The sequence below is a fragment of the Prionailurus bengalensis genome, chromosome C1 (assembly GCF_016509475.1).
Source record: "Prionailurus bengalensis isolate Pbe53 chromosome C1, Fcat_Pben_1.1_paternal_pri, whole genome shotgun sequence".
NCBI classification, from domain to species: domain Eukaryota; kingdom Metazoa; phylum Chordata; class Mammalia; order Carnivora; family Felidae; genus Prionailurus; species Prionailurus bengalensis.
This window is the reverse complement of record NC_057345.1, coordinates 163,594,334-163,617,019: the sequence shown is the minus strand read 5'-3', so window position 1 is coordinate 163,617,019 and position 22,686 is coordinate 163,594,334. Positions and strand designations below refer to the sequence as shown.

General features: G+C 38.0%; 1 protein-coding gene across 2 annotated transcripts in view; it reads left to right on the top strand.

Moving 5' to 3' along the window:
• The window catches only part of GPR155 (G protein-coupled receptor 155), a 47,589-nt gene that overhangs the window by 739 nt on the left and 24,164 nt on the right, over positions 1–22,686 (top strand). For both annotated transcript variants that reach the window (XM_043577082.1, XM_043577083.1), the window contains exons 2-7: positions 4,118–4,614; positions 12,673–13,072; positions 16,340–16,505; positions 17,388–17,543; positions 19,504–19,587; positions 20,206–20,323. In XM_043577082.1, coding sequence (XP_043433017.1) covers positions 4,149–4,614; positions 12,673–13,072; positions 16,340–16,505; positions 17,388–17,543; positions 19,504–19,587; positions 20,206–20,323 — 1,390 coding nt within the window. In that variant the 5' untranslated portion in view covers positions 4,118–4,148. The remainder of the gene's footprint in view (positions 1–4,117; positions 4,615–12,672; positions 13,073–16,339; positions 16,506–17,387; positions 17,544–19,503; positions 19,588–20,205; positions 20,324–22,686) is intronic.

Here is a 22,686-nt window from a genome sequence, read left to right as displayed (position 1 = left end):
AGCTGGTCTCTGGGCAGCCTGTTTGGTTAAGGTCCCTCCACATCCTTATCTTGGAGGGCCAAAGTCTGTGCCTGCTGACAAGGGAAGAGGCAGTGCTCAGCGCTCCCCACCCTGGGTCTCTAGGGAGGACATTTGGTCCTCTGCAAGTAGGTGGGAGTGGGTGGATGGTGTGACTGTTGATGTTGAAGAGTGCTTTAATAGTACCGTAGTATATTATGCTTTTCCCACAGGATCGTGGATATTGGGTGTGTGAGAATACACAGTCTAAGAGTTTAAAGCTTTCTCTTGGAAATAAATCAGAGCCCCCTTGCCCATTTTCACTTAATAGTGGCAGTTGTTTACAGTCTCAGTGGTTCCTTCACGTTGTCAACCAAATATCAGTGGCTAGAAGTGGTTTGTGCATAGCATTTCTCCACTCCCCACCCCAGTGAGTGGCCAGTGAGCACTTTTACTATGACAGGTCAACTTGTTTGTTCTGTTAGCAACCCTTGTTTTTAATGAGATGAAAAGACTGGATGCGATTTTTTAAAAACTTCCGTTGCTGTGGTTCCTGTTCATTTTAAAAGAATGCTTTAAAAAGCATATACTCTTCCCACTGCGGGGGGGGGGGGGGGGGGGGGGGGAGGGGATGAGAAACCTTTGTAAGTGCTTTTTGGTGGTTTTGACCTTACCTCTGTTAGCAAGTATTGTTTTTATAATATTGAGGAACATTAAAGGAATCTTTATGGGTAGGGGCAGATTACTTTCCAAAGTTTTTCTTTTAATTTTTGACTAACTGACAGTTAATCATGGGCAGTGCTACAACTATTTGACCATCACCTTGAGAAAAATGAAGAGCTCTCCCTTCCCTGCTATAAACTATTTGAGATCAAACTGAATTAAAGTGAACTCCTCTTAGTTTGGTATGAAACAAAAGTTGATAACCTGTGACCCATCCCATCTCTCTGTTGTTTTTTTCTTTTAGTTTATTTTTATATATTTTGAGGAGGGGGTGGGGTAGTGAAGAGAGCTAGAGAGAGAGAGAATACCAAGCAGGCTCCACACTGCTAGCACAGAGCCTGACTCGGGGCTCGATCTTACAAACCTCACCCATCTCTCTATTTTAGTTGGAGAATCTTTAATACCAAGTTTGAAGAACTGGCCTAAGACAATGAATTATATTTAATTTGTTACTGTTCTTAGGACCACAATTCCTGATAGCAGTTGCTACCATTTCTTGAAGACCTACAGTGTGATAAGCTACTGTGATAAGCTGGGTGAACTTACAAATTCTGAAGTGTGAACTTATAAAATCTGTGTGAACAATAAAATCTCCACTCCTCACAATATCCCTTTAAGGAGGTGTTTACTCTCATTTTACAGTTGAAGAAGCTAAGGTTCAGAGAGGGCACTTAACTTGCCCAAAGAGTTGATAAGTGAAAAGGCTCAAAATTGGGTTCAGGTCTATTTGACTCTTTTAATTGAACAGCCACTATTTGGGGCGCCTGGGTGGCTCAGTCGGTTAAGCAGCCGACTTCGGCTCAGGTCATGATCTCACGGTCCGTGAGTTCGAGCCCCGCGTCGGGCTCTATGCTGACAGCTCAGAGCCTGGAGCCTGTTTCGGATTCTGTGTCTCCCTCTCTCTGACCCTCCCCTGTTCATGCTCTGTCTCTCCCTGTCTCAAAAATAAATAAAGCGTTAAAAAAAAATTTTTTTTTAAAAAAAAGAACAGCCACTATTTTAGTTAAAACTGTTTGTTAACAAAATTATTGTAATACATCAATATGTGAGTGCGGTACAAATAAGGGGTAATGACCAGTATGAGTTATTAATATTCCAGGCAAAGAAATATAGGGAATTTTAAAGAAATAACATAAGACTGGACAAGTTTGTCATCTTATTCTTTGGCATTGCCTTTTCAGGTCCACACCTGTTAGGGGCTCCAAATGTTTAATACCTTTGTTTACCAGCTCTTTACCTCAACTAATGGTACCTATCCCAACCATTAGCTTTACCAGAATATAATTTGATGGTTATTTGGTAAACTTCAAGTATGTGATTATTATCGGTTTTGTGGATATTGACCACTCCTATCTAATCCTGGTAGAACAACACTTGTCCGGATCCAGATTACATGTAAGGTTTTTAAATGGTTCAGTTTATATGAGGGTAGCACAGAGAAAATTGTCCTGTCCACACCCCGTGTATTAGTTGTTGCTGCTCTCTGGCCTGCTATCTGAGTCTTTCTGATGTCGTGTGGGTGTTTGAAAACTTACCCCTGGGCATTGTAAATTTCAGAAATCGTGAGCATTTTTACTTTCTACCTTATATAAGTCCACTTTAGATGGTTAACCCAGAATAATCACTTAGAAATTGGCAATTGTCACCATATTAATTTTGAGTTACTCATGAAAGCTGATTAGTTGCAAAGTGGCCCAAACCTCATGTTCATCGTGTCCCTGGCAGCAAGAGGGGAGTCTGATTAAGTATTGTAATGCTAGCATAACAAATTCTTTCTAGCTTTAGCATTTTCTGAACATCTTTAGGACATTTTACAACACACGTTGTGTTCTTTAACATTTTAGAATAGCTTTAGAACATTTTAGAACATATTTTGTGGTCATGGCCTGTTGCTATAGTGAAAAACTTAGAATACTTTATCATTCAGAAAAAAAAGATTTCTGTCCATGAACTAGATAGTTCCTAAAAGAGAACATTGGTCCACTAAAAGGCAAAAGGTTTGAGGTGCCTGAGTGGCTCAGTTAAGCGTCTGACTCTTGATATCAGCTCAGGCCGTAATCTCACAGTCATGAGATCGAGCCCCACATCAGGCTTTGGGCTGAGCGTGAAGCCTGCTTGGGATTCTCTCTTTCCCCCTCTCTCTCTCTGTCCCACCCGCATGCATGCTCTCTCTTTCTCAAAATAAATAAACATTAAAAATAAAAGGTGAAAGTTTTAAGAGCAGATTAATAATTTAGTCATTCATCAAAGTAATATATATGCTATATATATATGTATATATATTTATATGTAAATATTTCAGTATAAATATATTAGTGCCTCCTGTGTGCCAGGCACTGTGCTAGACATTAGGTATACAACAGTGAGCAAGAACATGCCGAGTCCCTACTTGTGTGGCACTTAAAGTCTAGTGAAAGAGATAGACATAAATCAAATAGTCACTCTAATGCATAGCGTAATTACAAACTGCAAAAAGTAGCCTACGGGTAAGGAATCTGATTCTATTTGGAAAAGACTTGGCTATGGGGTTAGTGAAGCCTTACCTGATGAAGAAACTCCTGAACTATATGATTTAGAGGGTGAGCAGGTGTTATTACATAGAGAATGGCAGGTAGAGAAGAGAACATTTTAGACTGAACAGCATGTACAAAGTCCCTGTGACACAAAGGGAACTATGGGGCATTCAAGAAGGCAAATATCTGATGCTAGTATAAAAGGAACTAAGGGTAGCCTGGTAGGATGCCATCATTTTTTTTTTCATTCTCTTTTATGTACTACCAAAAGTTAAGTGATTACTTTGTGCCAGATGTGATTATAAGGGACTTGAATCATCTCAAATCCCAGTGAGGTAGATAGTATTATTGCCATTTCACAGATGAAGAGATAAAGTTGTTATGTGGTACTCTACTATATTTTTCTTCTTGTCCTGGACTCAAGTATGACCACAGGCTAGGCAGTACTCTCCTGTCCAGTATGTAGCCTTGAGAACTGAAATTTCCAGGGAATTTGGATGCAGGTGGACATTCAGGAGAGACTCAGTGGGCCCCAAGCTCTTACCCACTAGGTGGAGCTCAAGTGTGGATCATGGGAGAGAGCCATGGGGTATCACTGCAGCTCTCATATTTGTGGATCTTATCTTAATCATGTCTGATACTGAAAATAGGACAGCAACATAAGTATTTTGAGCTGACCCACCATTGAGAGTAAAGAGGTTATCGTTAGCAAACACTCTCGCCCCCCCTCCCCTGTTTTTTCATTGTAATTTTTCGCTGTTGGTTGTTGAAGAAAGTGTACATATTTGGCCATTTGATAAGTCTCGGTTTGCCAGTGTAGGCTTTCAACTAGAATTCGTCTTCTGATTTATTGTCACGCTGAATCTTTTTTCCTTTCTTTCCAGAGATCTGGTTGGAGTTGGAGGGTGAACGAAAATGAATTCTTTTTCCAATTTACCTGCAGAGAACTTAACCATTGCAGTCAATATGAGCAAAACTTTTTCCTCCACAGTGATGCATAGATTTAATTCCACTAATGACCCACCTTCAATGTCAATAACAAGGCTTTTTCCAGCCTTACTAGAATGCTTTGGCATAGTCCTTTGTGGCTACATAGCAGGAAGAGCCAATGTCATAACATCAACACAGGCCAAAGGACTGGGAAATTTTGTCTCCAGATTTGCACTTCCAGCTTTATTATTCAAAAATATGGTTGTACTTAATTTTTCCAATGTGGATTGGTCTTTCCTATATAGTATCTTGATTGCCAAAGCTTCCGTATTTTTCATCGTATGTGTCTTAACCTTACTGGTTGCCAGTCCTGATAGTCGATTCAGCAAAGCTGGACTATTCCCTATTTTTGCTACACAAAGTAATGACTTTGCATTGGGATATCCTATAGGTAAGTTATTGTACTTTTCAACCTTTTAAAAAATTCAAATATTTTAAGAGGTAGCAAAATTTAATCCTTTAATTTATCTAAGCATTTGTTAGTGATAGATATTTATTCATATATCTAAAAGAATCTCTCAGGGCACTTGGCTGGTTCAGTCAGTAGAGTATGCGAATCTTGATCTTGGAGTCATGAGTTCAAGCTCCACTTTGGGGGTAGAGTTTACTTAAAAAAAAATCACAAAGCCTCATTCCAAACCACTGTACTTTATACTACCCCACAGTGCCTACACCCAAAAGGGAATAAATCTTTTAATAAAATTTTAAAATCTCTCATATTTTTTCTTAACTATTTCTTAAATTAGGATTAATTGTATCTTTCCTCAACTTCAGAGTTTGAAGTTCCTTCAAGAGTCGACCTAAAATAAGTAGTCATATCCAAATAAACTTTATAAATCATCTTTCTAATATATTCTTTTTCTTCTCAATAATCACATGAAAGAAGTTCAGGTCCAGAAGGGATCAGATTCTGATTTAAATTATATAAAAAAGATAGATATATGTGTGTATAAAAATAGTTATTGTTAAATGTTATCAGTGGAAATGTATGAGTGACTTTTTCTTACCATCTAGAATACATATTGTTTTATATTAAAGCTTGTTTTTGAGCTTGTTATTCAAAATGTCAATTTACCTCAATTGAGTTAACTTGTTGTTTAAGAACAAAAATGGTGAAGGCTTTTTGACCTTTTCAACTCTTCCTTCTTAACTTTTCCAACTCTTTAGGCTGCCTAATTTTATGTTTCTATGTGTGTTTGTTTTCCTGATAAAACATATCAATTTGGGATATTGAGTTATCTTGAATATATCCTTTTTTTTTTTTAGAACACCTACCACTAAGCAAATATCTCCTTAGTAGCTACTTTTTATATTTTTATTTTTAAGTTAAAAGTTAATGTTGTGCTTTGACCATGTATCATAATGTGAGGGCCTGAGTATTGTGGATAGAGTCATTCATTCATTCACTCATTCATACGGACCTGTTAGGTTCCAATGATTGTGCCAGCTGCTGCAAATACACCTGTCAACAAAGTTCTTGTACATATTGAATTTACACTTTAATGTGAAAGTAACATTAAAATTAAAATAATATCAAGTAATGGCAAGTACCATAAAAACAAAGTTGTTTGGATAGGAATGAAGGGGTCGGTAAAGACGTCTCTGATGGTATATCTTCTGAGCAGAGACCGAAAGAAATGTAATGAAACAGACAACTGAAAACTACGATTAACTTTCAGATTCCTTATTCAGTAGTTTTAAAACTCTCCCCACCCCCCAAATTGTTATTATTTTACCACTGGCACCAAAAGGATTCTAGTGGATATATTTTCCTTTCTCCTCCTTTGGCCCTCCTTCATCTTGCTTACCAGAAATGGAGCTAAATCTTAGAAACTAAATAACTGTGAGTAAAGCAGGAGGTTTGTGAGAGAGGGAGAGTAGGCTCTTCGATGACTGGGCTATAAATAGAAACTATATAGGTGTTCCTTTAAGGATACTGAATTTTAAAATTAAGGATGAACCAAGCATTAAAATAAAAACTGGAAATAAAAGAGCAAGGAGTTAACGTGTTTGTCAATCTCTTCAGGAGCATTAATGTAAATTTGTCAAGGTATTTATGGCATAAGGACCTTACAAGTGGCTTGGTGTCATAGTGTTAAGTATTTAACAAATATTACATTATCTTAATTTAGCTATAATCTAGAAGTATATAGTTTCATGCTCTCATAGATTAGTAAGTCCATAACTAAACAGAACTAACGTTTGTAACTTTATAGAGTATTTTCTCATATATTTATCTCATCTGAGGGAGGGCAGATATTTGTAATCCTCATTTTCAAATAAAGAGACAGGCTTACAGGGATTTGATTGTCTTATCCCAGGTCACACAGCTAACAGGTGACTGAGATCCAAACCTAGGCCTCTTGATTCTAAATCCTGGGGCATTCTCTTATGCCACACAGTTATATAACATGCCCGTGTAATCTTCAGAAGACCTAACTAGCCTGTGTAACCCATTAATGTCAGAGAGAATCAAAGATACATTTGACCATGTATTATAATGTGAGGACCTGAGTATTGTGGATATAGTCATATATCTAAAAGTGTTCTATAAAATGAATAGCAGTGGAAAAAGACCTATTAGATGAGCTTGTCCATTTTTTAAAAATATAACTTATTGTCAAGTTGACTAACATACAGTGTATACAATGTGCTCTTGGTTTGGGGGGCTCATTCCAACAAGTGCCCATCACCCATTTTCCCCTCTCCTCCCCTTCCACCCCCCCCCCCAGTCAATCCTCAGTTTGTTCTCTGTATTTATGGTTTCTTCCTCCCTCTCTGTTTGTAATATTTTTTCCCCTTCCCTTCCCCCATGGTCTTCTGTTGAGTTTCTCAAGTTCCACATATGAGTGAAAACATGATATCTTTCTCTGACTTCTTTCACTTAGCACAATACCCTCCAATTCTATCCACGTTGCTACAAATGGCAGGATTTCATTCTTTCTCCTTGCCAAGTAGTATTCCATTATATATATAAACCACATCTTTATCCATTCGTCAGTTGGTGGACATTTAGGCTCTTTCCATAATTTGGCTATTGTTGAAAGCTCTGCTATAAACATTGGAGTACGTGTACCCCTATGAATCAGCACTCCTGTATCCCATGGGTAAATTCTTAGTAGTGCTATTGCTGGGTCATAGGGTAGATCTATTTTTAATTTTTTGAGGAACCTCTACAATGTTTTCCCGAGCAGCTGCACCAGTTTGCATTCCCACCAACAGTGCAAGAGGGTTCTCCATTTTCATTTTAAGACAGAATCTCCCAATCAAAAATGTAGTCTGCTATTTTCATCACTGTTTTCCTTATGTCCTACACTAGATCATTGAATCTGGTAATAATCATGTTCCTAGCAGTGTGCTAGTCCAATTTTACTGATGATTATCCTTCTAAATTTTGAGTTCTCATTTTTTGTTTTCAAATTATAAATAATATAAGATCTCTTGTAACATTGGGTTGTAGACAGTACCTTTCCAGAAACCAATAGTATAAACAAAAGTGCTTTCTCACATATCTGCAGATTGGAAGGTATGATGCAGAACTGTAGGGCTGTGTATGTGCTCCAGTGGGCTTATTTATTACTGCTTCATGCCCATCTGCCTTCTGGACTTTTTCAGGATAAACAGAGAAGACTGTGTCTCTACAGAGAAGACCCTTTCTTTCTGTTTGTTATGTGGTGTCCCCCAAGGTATTGCCACTCTCTTGTTAACAGATAAGCATCATAGGTTTTAAAAAATGTCCTTTTAAAGACTGCTTTTGTTGCACAATATCAGTCCAATTTACAGGTGATTCAGGAGAAGGTGTATAAGTTAATGAAAGAAAATTAAGGACAGTCATGTTTCCTTTTTCTGTATATTATGACAATTATAACAGTCTATGAAATTATATTAAAATGATTTATCTATATTCAAATGACAGAATGCTACAGTACATTTAACAGACTAAAAGAGAAGCTTGCCATTTTTAGAACAATTCTTTTCAAAGGTACTTTAAGAAATGTGAGTCTCAGAAGAAACCAAGAATCTACCAAGAAGAAATGTTGATTTCAGCAAATCAGAAGGTTCCCTACCTCTGTCATTACAAGATACTAATAAGGCATAGTTAAGTCCTATAATTTATTCTTCTAAACAATGCTGATAGTGTAAGTACCCCAACTAATCATAATTATGCTCTAGTGCTTGAGCTGTAAACAGAAAGGAAATGAAGCATTTAACTATATGCCATTAAATAATAGAATGATCTTGTCTGGGTCTTAGTGTTATTTTCAAGGGATTGAAACCTGGCAGGAATCAAAATAGGAGCCACAGTGGGTGGCTAATTTTGTCTTAGTTCCTCATAGTGGGATTCTCTCCTCCTGCCCAAGAGCCTTATTTGTAAGTATTAATTAATTAGAACTTAATAAGTGATATAATTATTAGAAATCAAATTTGTTAGTATAGGTCACTACTTTCATATATGTTTTTCAGATTTGAAAAACCATCTTTCAAAAAAACCATCTTTCAATTGGTAACAAAACACTGCCAGTTCATAGATAAATATATAACTTTAATTATGCAAATGAATGGCAGAATTGGACTGAAATTTCCATGTTGAACCTTATTCTTCTAGTAATTTAGCAATTATTTATTCATTCCCAATTTTTTGCTCTCTCCCACTAGATTGTACCTTTTTTTTGCCTTCATATACCTGTTCAACTGGTTTAAAATAATAGTAATCTGCTTTATAAATACTCGGAATAAGAAAAAAGAAAAAAAAACCTGTGTACAAAAAGAAATAGGTTTAAGAGATAACAATTAGATATAAATTGCTGTGTGTTACAAAATGCATTTTTAAAAAATTTAGTTTAAGAGAGAGAGAGCACAAGTGGTGGGGGGGCAGAGAGCAGGGGAGAGAGAATCCCAAGCAGGCTCCAAGCTGTCAACGCAGAGCCCGACGCGGAGCTCAATCTCACGAACCATGAGACCATGACCTGAGCTGAAATCAAGTTGGATGCTCAACTGACTGAGCCACCCAGGCACCCCTACAGAATACATTTTTACTTTGAAAACTTTGACATTTATTGATATGTTAATTCCATTCAGCAAATATTTTTTGAATTTGTTCAGCACGATGCTGGGGACTGGGGGTTATGACAATGTGCCTTCAGGGAACTTAGAATGTGGTGAGAAACAACTTCTATGAAACAAGGTGCCAGAGCCATCCAGAGAGGAGACCCAGGATATAGACTGAAGACCTGGAGGAAGCATTGGTACCTGAGACAGACCTTAAACTATAGGTAGGATTTAGGTAAGGAAAGAGAGACTTCAACAAGTTGGGGAATGATGATCAGCGTGTAGAACTTGTAATTATGAACCTGGTGTTTGTCTGGGGAAACTGTGATATTAATCGCCAGTGGAGGCTTTGCACGAAAGAATAGTGAACGATGAGCTGCATGAGGAAGGGACCCCTGGTGGAGACTGGACTATGAATGCCAATAGAAAGGCTTTAGAGCGATTCCCGTGGAAGGTGAGCACTGTGGGAAAATCCTAAGTTTTGAAAGATAAGATTTAGAAGATACTGTCGGCAGTGAATAAAATGGATCAAGGGAGCGGTCAAGAAAAAACAAAAAAGAATATAAGTTGATAAACACATTAATCCAATTCTGAGATTTTTGACTAGTGGTTCAAGAGGAGAAAATACAAAAGATCCTGCAAAAGAAGAAAGTACGTGGTCATTGCTTAGCCATAGATAATGATAAGCTGCTGCTCAAATTTGTATTGAGCTCTTAGTTTTTATTTTTGTTAATGTTCTTTTATTCATTTTGAGAGAGAGGGAGAGAGCAAGAGACCATGAGCAGGGGAGGGGCAGAGAGAGGAGAGAGAGAATCCCAAGCAGACTCTGTACTGCCACTGCAGAGCCCAATGTAGGGCTTGAACTCAAGAACCATGAGATCATGACCTGAGCCGAAATCAGGAGTCAGACACTTAACCGGAAGGAGCCACCCACGTGCCCCTGCACTGAGTTTGTAAAACAATCTAAAATCCATTTTCCTATGGTGATTAAGTGTTAGCATGCTGGCAATGGTAAATTTCTGGAAAAAGGCCTTTACTTAAGGGGATTTGTGTGATAAAAGTTGTCAAAGGAAACACTTTGTGCATTTTAGTGGCCACTTGGGAAAACTCTTGTATGCAGATTGAAAATACAAGGCTTTCCAAAATATGCTCTCTGTTTTAATAAGTGAGTGGTGAGCAGGTATGGAAGCCTTTCTCTTAGAGATGCAATATCTAAGTAGAAGTGTAGCTGTCTAGAAATAGTTATCAAGAGTGCTGCTTTTTTTTTTTCTTTTTTTTTTACTTAAAAGATAAAATCTTACGAAATGTGAAAGAACACCAAGAGATACAGATAGAGCTCGTGTATCTGATTTGGAAATTAGTGGTCAGAATTTGTGATGTTTTATGTAATCAAATATGTTTTGTTTAGCCACTGCTTCATTTCAGAGGTATTATAGACCTCTGTAAGTGCTTAGCTAAAAAAAAAAAAAAAAAGGAATGGAATCCTACAAAAAAAGTAGGTTTTAGCTCATGAGAACCAGGTAGGCTTCTAAAGGTTATACAATCTAGTTATGTAACTTTAACAGGAAAGGTGCATGACATTAACTGAACTTATGTATCCTGAGTAAGTAAACAAATATAGTTTCCTACCTGTGAAACTTTATCTTAATGTAAATTGAGAAATCTAATCTTTTACGTTTTTGCACATGATTGCCTCTGTCTTTGCGAGTGATTGTGGCTGTTCATTTTTTTTTTTAATCTTTCTTTCTCAACCTCAAATCATTTATGGATCAACCTTTATATGTGGTAGGTTGAATTTCAGAACTCATTGCCAAATATGTGCCTGGAGACCGGGTTGCTTATTCTAAGGCTCTGTGTTGGTCCGACCACCCCCAAACCGGACCACTATCCCTCATGATCACCGATGAACTGCTTGAAGTCTGATCCAACCCACCCACCCCCTTCCAAGGAGACTCATTTTCTGCACTGGTTAGGTTCTAAAGTCATGCAGTCAAACTCTTGAAAATCTGTTAAGTCACCCGCAGAATACAGCACACATACTTTGTATATATTGTACCATTTCTCATAAGTCTGAAACAGCCAGATTTTTTTCTCTAGCATTGTTGTTCATCAATGAAGAAGTGAAGTGATTAGTTTGCATTTGGGAACATGCTCAATGGGGAGAAAATGAAGTTTTTGTTTTCCTAAGAGAGCATAGTTGAATTTGTGTTAATTAAATGTGCTCTACTGTGTACTCAACTGTATTCTCCTCCCAAACATTCCTTAGATCACCTTTTCATTCCTAATTCTTCAACATCTACACTGGGTTTTCCTAAAGGCATTCATTCATTCCTTCTTATTCCTCTCAAATGGAGACCACTTATTTTCTCTTCACCTGCATCCTATATGAGCAATAGGAGGCAGAGCTGGCATTCTCATAGCCTCCTTGTACTCTGCCAGGCCATTACTCTCTGCTCTTTTGCAAGAACTGCTTCTTTGAGGTTCATGCTGCCTGTCTCAACCGTTCATCCTCATTGCTGTCATCTGCCGACCTCATTCTGATCACTCCTCCTCATTTAGTGAAGACTTTAATATCTGGCTCATTGTCATCCTCTCCACCCCCAAGTTTTGCCATTATCTTCTTTGGCTTTAGCATCTGTGTGAACTACCCATTAAGTTCTCTGCCCATTCAGTTCCCTGACTTCATTGTCTCCAGTGATGTTTACACCCTTTCAGCCATCAATTCCCACGCCACATCTGGGACCTAGTCTTCTGGGAAATACTAAGTTCAGTAGCTCACTATCTGACTTACTCTGAACTCCTAACCTTCCAACTACTTGTCATTCTAGGACTTCGTAGGGACCTCCAGTCCCTGATTCCTCAGCTTTTTATCTGAGAGCCATCTCCCATCTTTACTTCTTTTCCACCATAGCTTGGACTCTATCCTTTCATTGCTCATATTTTTGTTCACTGTCTCCTCCCCTCTCCTCCACCCTCTGTAGTCTGGCTTCAGTTCCCCACTCCAGTGAAACTCTCTCAAGGGAACCAAAGTACCTTGTTGCTCTTATTACCTAAATGTTTAATTTCTTACTAGATGTTTTCTGTTAATAATTCTACAATTCTGTCCTTTTATCGAGACTACTCTTAGCCTGTACATAATAAAAATTAGTAGGTCTCACTAATGATAATTTTTTAAAGTTTATGATCATTTTATAAGCTAAATATCATTTAATATAATGTGTTTTTCTTTTCAGCTTTATTATTAAAATTTACTTTTCCAAAGTAGGCTAATGAGGTCATTGTGCACTATTTAGATTAACTTAAAATGTTATAATTAATCATGGAAAACATTATATGAATAATTTATTCATGCATTTCTGTGGTAATCATTTTTGAAACAATTTTAATTCATGTTTTGCAGTTGAAGCCTTATATCAAACTACATACCCAGAATATCTCCAGTACATTTACTTGGTGGCACCAATATCTCTTATGATGTTAAACCCTATAGGGTTTATCTTCTGTGAAATCCAGAAGTGGAAAGACACTCAAAATGCTTCTCAAAACAAAGTGAAAATTGTAGGACTTGGACTTCTGCGTGTTTTACAGAACCCAATAGTATTTATGGTTTTCATTGGCATTGCCTTCAATTTTATTCTTGATCAAAAGGTGCCCGTATATATGGAAAATTTTCTTGATGGACTTGCAAACTCTTTTTCTGGATCAGCTCTATTTTATCTTGGTCTTACAATGGTGGGAAAAATAAAGAAACTGAAGAAGTCAGCATTTATTGTACTGATTCTTCTCATCACAGCTAAACTGTAAGTTTCACTTACTTAACTTGGGGACTGTCCTCTGTGAAAGCCTTATTTAGTCAATTCATTAGATGTGTCTATGACTATTTTCTCCTTTAAATAATCTGAGAGTAATAATGCCTCCTAACTGAGTAGTTGTGATTTGAAGGAAAATGTGATGTTGGTATATTGTGGAAAGTTATTTCCTTATTCTGTGTAGATTATTCTTCCCATTTTCCTGACAGGGAATGAAGACTATTGGTTTCTCTTTAACTTTTATATAAATTTACTTAATATCTACTAACGTCCCAGTTGATCATATTTTTAAAGGAAATTTTACAGGATTTCTAAGTTTTCTAAATCTTTTAAAACCCTATTACTCATGAGGAAAACAATAATTTTGAATATAAGCTTTTTTTTTCATGAATTTGAGGAAAATATAATTCTGTGGATGGTTGAGCTTTCTAAATATAGGTAAGTGAGTACAAATGATTATTACCAATCCTCTGATCCTAGCCTATCAAGTAAAGTTTCTTTATCAGTTTCTTAGTCAACAGTTTTTCAGCTTACTTAGCTCATTGGCCATGGAGTTATATTTCATGGTGCGGGTGACATAATTTTACTGTGACACTACCCCAAGGCACTTGGGGCATACTTAACTACTGAAATCAGCTCTTGTATAGACAGTTAAATTCACAAGAGCAGTGCAATATGAAATAGCCTCTATATTTTCAAAATAATAAAAATGAATATAACTTTTGAAAATTATTTATGGTGTGGTATTCTTCTTGGAAATAAAGAATTAATTAGTATTGCCACAGTAATAAATATGGTTCTAATGATTGTCAACTTCAACTTATAAGGAGAATTTAAATATTCTCATTTAAAAAGTCTTTTTTTTTAAGTTTATTTATTTTGAGAGAGAGAGAGAGAGAGAGAGAGAGAAGATCCCAAGCAGCCTCCACACGGTCAGTGTGGAGCCCAGCATGGAACTTGAACCCACAGACCATGAGATCATGGGCTGAGCTGAAATCCAGAGTCAGACGCTTAACCAACTGAGCCACCCGGGTGTCCCCAAAATCTTTTTCCTTAAAAAAAATTTTTTTTCTTGGTCTTTGATCCCTATTAGATATCTTTATCTATTTTTTCTAATTAAAAAATACATGTAAGAGCAGTTCTTTATATAGAGCATATCTCTAGGTGCTACTGGGACAATGTTATCACCTGCCTGGCCTTTTTTTTTTTTTTTTCTTTTTTAATGTTTATTTATTTTTGAGACAGAGAGAGACAGAGCATGAACGGGGGAGGGGCAGAGAGAGGGAGACACAGAATCCGAAACAGGCTCCAGGTTCTGAGCTGTCAGCACAGAGCCCGACGCGGCGCTTGAACTCACGGACCGCGAGATCATGACCTGAGCCGAAGTCGGCCACTTAACCGACTGAGCCACCCAGGCGCCCCTGGCCTTGTTCTTTTTAAGAGCTTCATCAGCTCAGCTTCCCTTACTTATATGGTCTTTCTATGGAATCCTGAAGGATCTGTGTAATCACTGACTCTTCACCAAGTCTGGATTTCGCCACTTCTCTGCTCTGCTTCATTGTTTCAGTTCCCTTTGCCAAACCCTTTGGTCTCTACAATGATGCAGAAGTAATTGTAAGATACTTATTTTTCTGTTGGCTTTCAGAATCTAATTGAACAGCATTGTTATCAATACCTGAATACGTTTAAACCCCAAATCATAATAAAGATCAGGGTTTTTTTCCAAAAAGAAGTTTAGTAATTTTCTTGAAAAAAGTTTACTCAGGTTATCAATCTTTTTTTTCTTTTAACATTTCAGTTTGTTAGTAAAGAAAACAAGAAACAGCAGCTACAACTACAACTTCTACACATTTTTTTGTAAGAAAATTATTTGTAGAACAAAAACTGAGTTTTCTCCTCCTAATCTCTGATGTTGAAAGTATTTTTATTTTTTTATTAAAAAATTTTAATGTTTTTATTTTGTTTTTGAGAGAGAGACAGACAGACAGACAGAGCATGAGCTGGGGAGGGGCAGAGAGAGAGAGGGAGACACAGAATCCGCAACAGGCTCCAGGCTCTGAGCTGTCAGCACAGAGCCCGACACGGGGCCCCAACCCATGAACCCCAAGATTGTGACCTGGGCAGCAGTCAGATGCTTAACTGACTGGGCCACCCAGGTGCCCAGAAAGTATTTTTAGAATGTTGTTACACTTAGGGGCATCCGGGTTGATGCCTAATCAACATCAGTTGATTAAGTGTCCAACTCTTTTTTTTTTTTTAATGTTTATTCATTTATTTTAAGAGAGAGAGTATGTTTGAGCAAGCAGGGGAGGGGCAGAAAGAGAGAGAGAGAAAGAATTCCAAGGGAACTCGGTGCTGTCCGCGCAGAGCTCAACTCAGGGCTCCATCCAGTGAACCACGAGATCGTGACCAGAGCCAAAATCAAGAGTAGGACACTTAACCAGCTCAGCCACCCAGGCGCCCCAAACATCCAACTCTTGATTTCAGCCCAGATTATGATCTCACAATTCGTGGTGAGGTTGATGGAGCCCCACATCAGTGGCTGTGCTGACAGCATGGAGCCTATTTAAGATTCTCAGGGCAGGGCACCTCGGTGGCTCAGTCAGTTGGGTGTCTGACTCTTGATTTCAGGTTAGGTCGTGATCTCATAGTTCTCGAGTTTGAGCCCCGAGTAGGGCCCTGCACTCTCTTCCTCTCTCTGCTCCCCTGCCCCCTCCCCCGTGCACACGTGCTCTCTCTCTCTCAAAAATACATTTTAAAACTTATGAAAAAAGACTTTCTCTGGCCCTCTGCCCCCTCCATACCTTGTACAATCTCTCTCTCTAAAAAAATTAAAAATAGGGCACCTGGGTGGCTCAGTTGGTTGTGTCCGACTTATGCTCAGGTGTTGATCTTATGGCCAGTGATTTCAAGCCCCACATCAGGGCTCTGTGCTAACAGTGTGGAGCCTGCTTGGGATTTTCTCTCTCCCTTTCTCTCTGCCCCTCTCCCCCATGTGCTCTCTCTCTCTCCTTCAAAATGAATAAATAAACTAAAATAAAAGAGAACATTATTACACTTAAATGGCTCCAAGTTGAATTCTTGGTTCTTTCAAAATGTTCACAAGTAGGCATGCAGAGAATATATGCATGCAAATAGATACTCCTTCTGGGCAGGAGAAGAAGAGTAACCTAATGCCAAGTTCACTAGAACAATCTCCCCCTTGGGGACCAGCATGCTTTGATGTCAAGTGAATGACACATTTCTTGTTTTTTTCAGGCTGGTGCTGCCACTTCTGTGTAGAGAAATGGTGGAACTCCTGGACAAGGGCGACAGTGTAGTGAACCATACAAGTTTATCAAATTACGCATTTTTGTATGGCGTCTTTCCTGTAGCGCCAGGCGTGGCTATCTTTGCAACACAGTTCAACATGGAAGTCGAGATTGTATGTATACACTGTTCTCTAAGTTTGACTGTCCAGTTAGGAGAAAAATGAATTTTTAAAACGCAGAAATCAGCATTCTTTTATGAGAATTTGGTATGTGTAAGCTACTTCATTGTAAATAAGGAGGCATCGTGTAACATCCTGTGATAATAGTTATTTAATGCAGGGTCTTTTCTCAGCCGTTGCTTTTTTCATTAGTCTTTTTAAATTTCAAATATTTCATTGTTGTACTTATACTGAAGCCTAGAGATTATCTACAGAATGGTAACTTTTGAAATTTTGGGTAAAAAAAAAAAAATGTTTCATTCACTGATAATTCAACCAGCAGATGCAAAACACCACATAATGAATTGCAGTAAATAGCTAAAATTAATTAATACCAAATTATTAGCCTTGTCTAAGCATATTGTACATGTTCCTTACGGTATTAGACTAAATGTTTTTGAAATATAACAAAGGAACTAAATTACTCAACAAAGGTTAGTTCCATTATTCAATCTGCATGGTAATTTTTTTTTTTCGATTTTTTTGCCCTATATTTTATGAAATAGTGTGGAAGGAAACTGGTCATCAGTTTAATTAGATCATTAATATGGTTTACTGTCTAGAACCTAGAAGATTACCATCAGCATGGGATGTCTAGTGTTGGTTATGTACAAATATTAATTGAGCATGGATTGGAAGAGCCAAAGGAACTTAACTGTGTTTTCTTTTAAGGACTCTCAGAAATGGGGAATGCAGCATTAGAGAATATGCTGGAATTTGTGATGTCTTTTTACTGACTCTTTTATTTTAGAATGTCTTCGTGTGGTGTGGCTATTTAAAGTTTAGAGTAATTGTTTATCGACAGCGTGACCCTCAATTTGATTTCATTTTTTGCAGATAACCTCAGGGATGGTCATAAGCACATTTGTGTCTGCACCAATCATGTACGTTTCTGCCTGGTTACTAACCTTTCCCACTATGGACCCTAAGCCATTGGCGTATGCCATCCAGAATGTTAGTTTTGATATAAGTATTATCAGCCTTGTCTCCTTGGTAAGTATGTCTCAGTGTAAAAATGAATGAAACACACAGAATGAATTTGAGAATAGCTTGGTAACAGGAAGTTAGGGATTTAAAATGTATTAAAAAAAAATCTCTTAGGCAATAGAGAAAGCTAAAGCTTACGCATAAAATGTACATATCAGCCTTCCGAGTTGTGTCTTTTGTTTTGAGAGTTAGTCATACAGCAGACAAGTCATGAGATTTAGTCAGACCTGGATTTGAACTGTGGCCCTGTCACAAACTAGCTGTGTGTCTCCAAACTTCAGTTTTCTCAGCTGTGAGCTGGAGATACTAATTTTACCCATTTCCATGGATTGTTTTAAGGATTACATGAGACAATATATGTGAAAAGCCTCTGCAAATGGTGAATCACTATACAAATAATAGCTGTTGTAGAATCATGGTTGGAAGGGATCATCTGTCCATCCATTTAATGTTAATGAAGCTTTCTGGATGAATCTAGTTCAAATTAAATACCTAAACATTTGACGGCTAGAGTATCCTGTAGCTCACGTTGCCTATGGAATTCAAGCGGTATTCTGGATGGGGGGGCAGGGGGAAGACAACTTTTACTGTTAAGGGAAAGGAGATAGGGATGAACATGTATACTGACAACAAATAAATGTGTGATTAATGTAATTTTTAGGACATTTCACTTCTGTTACACATTGTTAAAATCTGTGCCCTTTGGTAAGAGGATTGGGGAGAGAGATGATATAAATGTTGATTGAAATGAGGGCAGAAGAAAGAAGGAAATTTACCAGCATCCTTAGCTGGCCACTTTAGAGGGAGAATAGAAACCCAATTCTTTTAAATATAAGGGATGCAAGACAGTTCATCTTAAGGTGGGCAATGTGTGTTGTTCCAAATAAGACTACCTGGAATTTAGTTACTTTATGAGCCAGTATGGTGGGATTTAAAAGAGGAAAACTTAGAATAATGCATTATAACTGCATCTCCCGCTAAAGATCTTTTCCTGAATAGTTGGTGAACCTGTGTGCTACCCCAGCCGCCAAAAGTAGGCAAAGTTAGGACATGGCCCTGGTCAAGGCATTAGTTCTTAAAGACCCTGTCATTTTTGAACAGTTAATTTGTGATAGGATCTCCTCATTTTTTTTTCAAAGTATAAATGATATATAATTATGAATTTCAGGAGTACATCATAGTGATTTGATATTTCTATACATTATGAAATGATCGCCATGATAAAACTGGTTACCATTTGTCACTATTCAAAGTTATTGCAATGTTATTGACTATGTTTTCTATGCTGTACATTAAGTCCCAGGACATATTTATTTCATAACTGGAAATTTGTACTTTTCAGTCCCCCTGACCTGTTTCACCTACCACTCAACTCCTCCCCCTTCTGATGGCCAACAGTTTCCTGTATCTATGAGTCTGTTTCTGTTTTGTTTGTTCATTTGGTTTGTTTTGGGGATTCCATATGGAAGTGAAATCATTTACTATTTATGTTTCTCTGTCTGACTTATTTCACTTAGCATAATACCTTCTAGGTCCATCTATGTTGTTACATCTCCATGCTATTTATATAGCATGGATATAGTAATTTACCTTAATATTTTGGGGGGGAACTAGGCAGATTAAAGTAAGTAAAATACTGGAATTTCTTTTGAACCAAGATAAACAGAATCCTTTAAAGAAGCTAATAAGGGGTATCTGGGTGGCTCAGTCAGTTAAGCGTCTGACTCTTGATTTCCGCTCAGGTCATGATCTCATGGTGGTGAGCTTGAGCCCCGCATGGGGCTCTGCACTGGATGCAGAGCTGCTTAAGATCCTCACTCCCCTCCTCCCTCTGCCCCTCCTCTGCTTATGCACACCAGTGTCCAGTCTCTCTCTCTCTCAAAAAAGAGCTAATCAATGAGTTATTTGATAAGGAGTTATTAAGGTTTTAAAAACCTAAGTAACTTTTGAACCTTTTATCTTTAAGATCTGGTCTCTGGCTATTCTTCTTTTGAGTAAGAAATATAAACAGCTCCCTCATATGCTTACAACTAATTTACTCATCGCTCAGGTTAGTAAACATATAGATATTTGGAATTATGCTTTTTTCATTGATTATTCTACTGTAGAGGAGAAAATTATTTCGCTGGGTTTTTCCAGTTATAAAGTCAAAAGTATTTTTTACTGGATGCAGTCAGTTACAACTTGATTACAATTAATTCATGCCTAATTTATTATATACCACAGTAGGTCTTGAACTGTATATAAAGGCTGATAATGGTGGGCAGTAATAATTTTGCATTTTTTAATAGAAATAACTGAATCATTAAAGATTGAATTCTCTCACATTTTTAATAGAAATAATTGAATCACTAAAGGTTGAATTCTCTCACAATCTTATTCTTCTAGTCAAATCGTTGCATATATCAAATTATAATGGAAAAAAGTTTAGCATTTTTTATGTAACCCATTAATAATTATAAGGTTAGTATTTAGAATGTTGTCTGTTTCAATTATGTACATTGTTAAAGACTGTGTAAAAAGGGGTTTTATCATAAAACTTGAAGCTTTAGTATAGCTAGCATAATTATTCAGCAGTCCTTTAAAGTGAATAATTATATTTGCTGTGAATAAAAACATTTATGTGACTCATGAATATGACTGACTTTGTTCATAATTATTTCTTCAGTCTATTGTCTGTGCTGGAATGATGATATGGAATTTTGTGAAAGAAAAAAATTTTGTTGGACAAATTCTGGTGTTTGTTCTATTGTACAGCTCCCTCTATAGCACCTACCTGTGGACAGGTGAGTTGGATCATAAATGGAAGTTTAAGTCTTTTGTCATTAGAAGCTCTCAGCTGAGAGCTGACCTTTTTGAAGTCTAGTAGGATAGGATTAAGGCATTCTCTCGGCCACTACTGTCACTAGCACAGGCCGTCAGCAGTGCTGTGCTGTTTCCTGGTGTACTGTATTCCTGACTGGATTCAGGGGGTTTCCGGTCACGTGGTCTTTTTCCTCAGGATCTTTGGCTCTCGGCCCCAGTCAGCACAGCTCGCCTTTGGACACACCAAGAGATCAGGTACTGGAGGCAAGTGAAGAAAGGAGGGAGGGAATGGCAGAGAAGTATGAGGCATGTGAGGTATGTCCCCGAGATCACCAATAGGGTCCAACAGAACTGAGTGAAAAATTCTGGTTCTGCCTTCAGCGAATGACTTAACTTTTACAACCTCAGTTTCCTCATCTGTGAGACTGGGTTATCACACCTTGCAGAGTTACTTTGAGAACTGAATGACATATGGGTATTTATGCCTACTACATATTAGGCAGTCAACAACTGGAACTATATTATTAAACAGAAGGAAAAGTGGTTATATGAGAACAAGAAAAGGTAAGGAATAAAAGGATATGGAAATACAAGAGTGCCCGGGAAGAAAGACGGTTTCTGATTTCAACTAGCTCCAAAAAAGGGATTCAACTGTTTTTAGCATATTGTCATTTTGAAGTATATAATATTTATTTGGATGCATACATTCCGGTATGTTTGTGAAACGTTCTGTCTGACTGTATTGTATTCATACCAAAGATGTGAACCCATAAAATGGCACATAAGAGGAAAATGGTAGAATGGAAGCACTGGTTATGGTCACTGTTAGGAGGCAGGTGTCAGGAAGTGGCTTCAAGGGACAGGCCTTTGATTTCATGCCTTTAAGATCACAAGTAGGGCCCTTCCAAGTCAATAGCCTTTTGAAGTGAAGCAACAATGTGAGGAGAAAGTATAGAATGAAAAATTTGGTGCTAACAGGAGAAGGTGTGCGCTTTCTAAAGGCAGTATATCTGTACCTAAACCAAGGTGAGTTCACTCCTTGGTGAGTCACAGATAGAAACTACACCTGGTGAGTCGTCGCACAAAGGAAACTTTATTTGCAACAAATAAGGAGATCATAACTTTCAAAGCTGTGACTCCCTGCAGGGGTGAGTGGGTTCCTTTTATTTAGGGTTAGGATGCATATTTAGATAGGGAAGCGTTGGGGCGCCTGGGTGGCGCAGTCGGTTAAGCGTCCGACTTCAGCCAGGTCACGATCTCGCGGTCCGGGAGTTCGAGCCCCGCGTCAGGCTCTGGGCTGATGGCTCAGAGCCTGGAGCCTGTTTCCGATCCTGTGTCTCCCTCTCTCTCTGCCCCTCCCCCGTTCATGCTCTGTCTCTCTCTGTCCCAAAAATAAATAAACGTTGGAAAAAAAAAAATTTAGATAGGGAAGGCTTGTCATGGTATGTAGAGGCAGGCACATGGTCACACCTTCAGGAGACGTGTCTATATGTACATTGTATGTTATGTAAATGAGGCTGTGCTCCTTCCTGGGTGGAGATTTTAATGTTATGATGAGGTAAAGGTAAATGTTGATCATCCCAGAGGTCACTCCATGGTCCATCTGCGCAAGTGAGAGTCAGGGGTTTCACTCAAAGTGGTCTGGGTGGGTGGTCTGGGTCACCAGAGCTCTTCCTCGAGCAGTCATTATTGCTTGAGTGGTAGTTTCGTTTGCATCATGGGATGTTAGGCCTGTAGGATCCTTTGCCTGAGTTAAGAGGTAAGTTGGAAAGAAGAGTTTAAGGAAAAATGTAGGACAAACATGGGTAAGTACAAGCATGTGAGCAGTAAGGTCAGGTCTTGGGATCCAGCTGGTGCACATCTTGCATAACCTAAGAGTTTTCATGAGATGTCAAGTAAAAGAGCCTAAAGATTTCTATTTACAAATACAGATGAACCAACTTGATATCGAATACTTAGGTTTATTAATGGTAAACTTATCATATGAATAGGAGAACAGCAAATAGATCAATATATCAAAAATCCCCAAGTGTCCTTGAAATCCTATTTAAGCATGCATGCCAAAATCTATCCAGAGACCTTGTTCTGAATTCCTGGATCCCTGTGAAGGTGCCCCTTAACCCTTGTTATTATGCTATAACAGAATTTTAAATCTAAAGTGTCATTGTATATCATCTGTTCAACATTTCCAATTTCATTCATGTGCATACTGTCTTTGCAATTTTTTTTACGTTTATTTATTTTGAGAGAGAGAGAGAGCAAGCAGAGGAGGGGCAGAGCGAGAGGAAGACAGAATTTCAAGCAGGCTCTGCACTGTTGGCACATAGCCTGATGTGGGACTTGA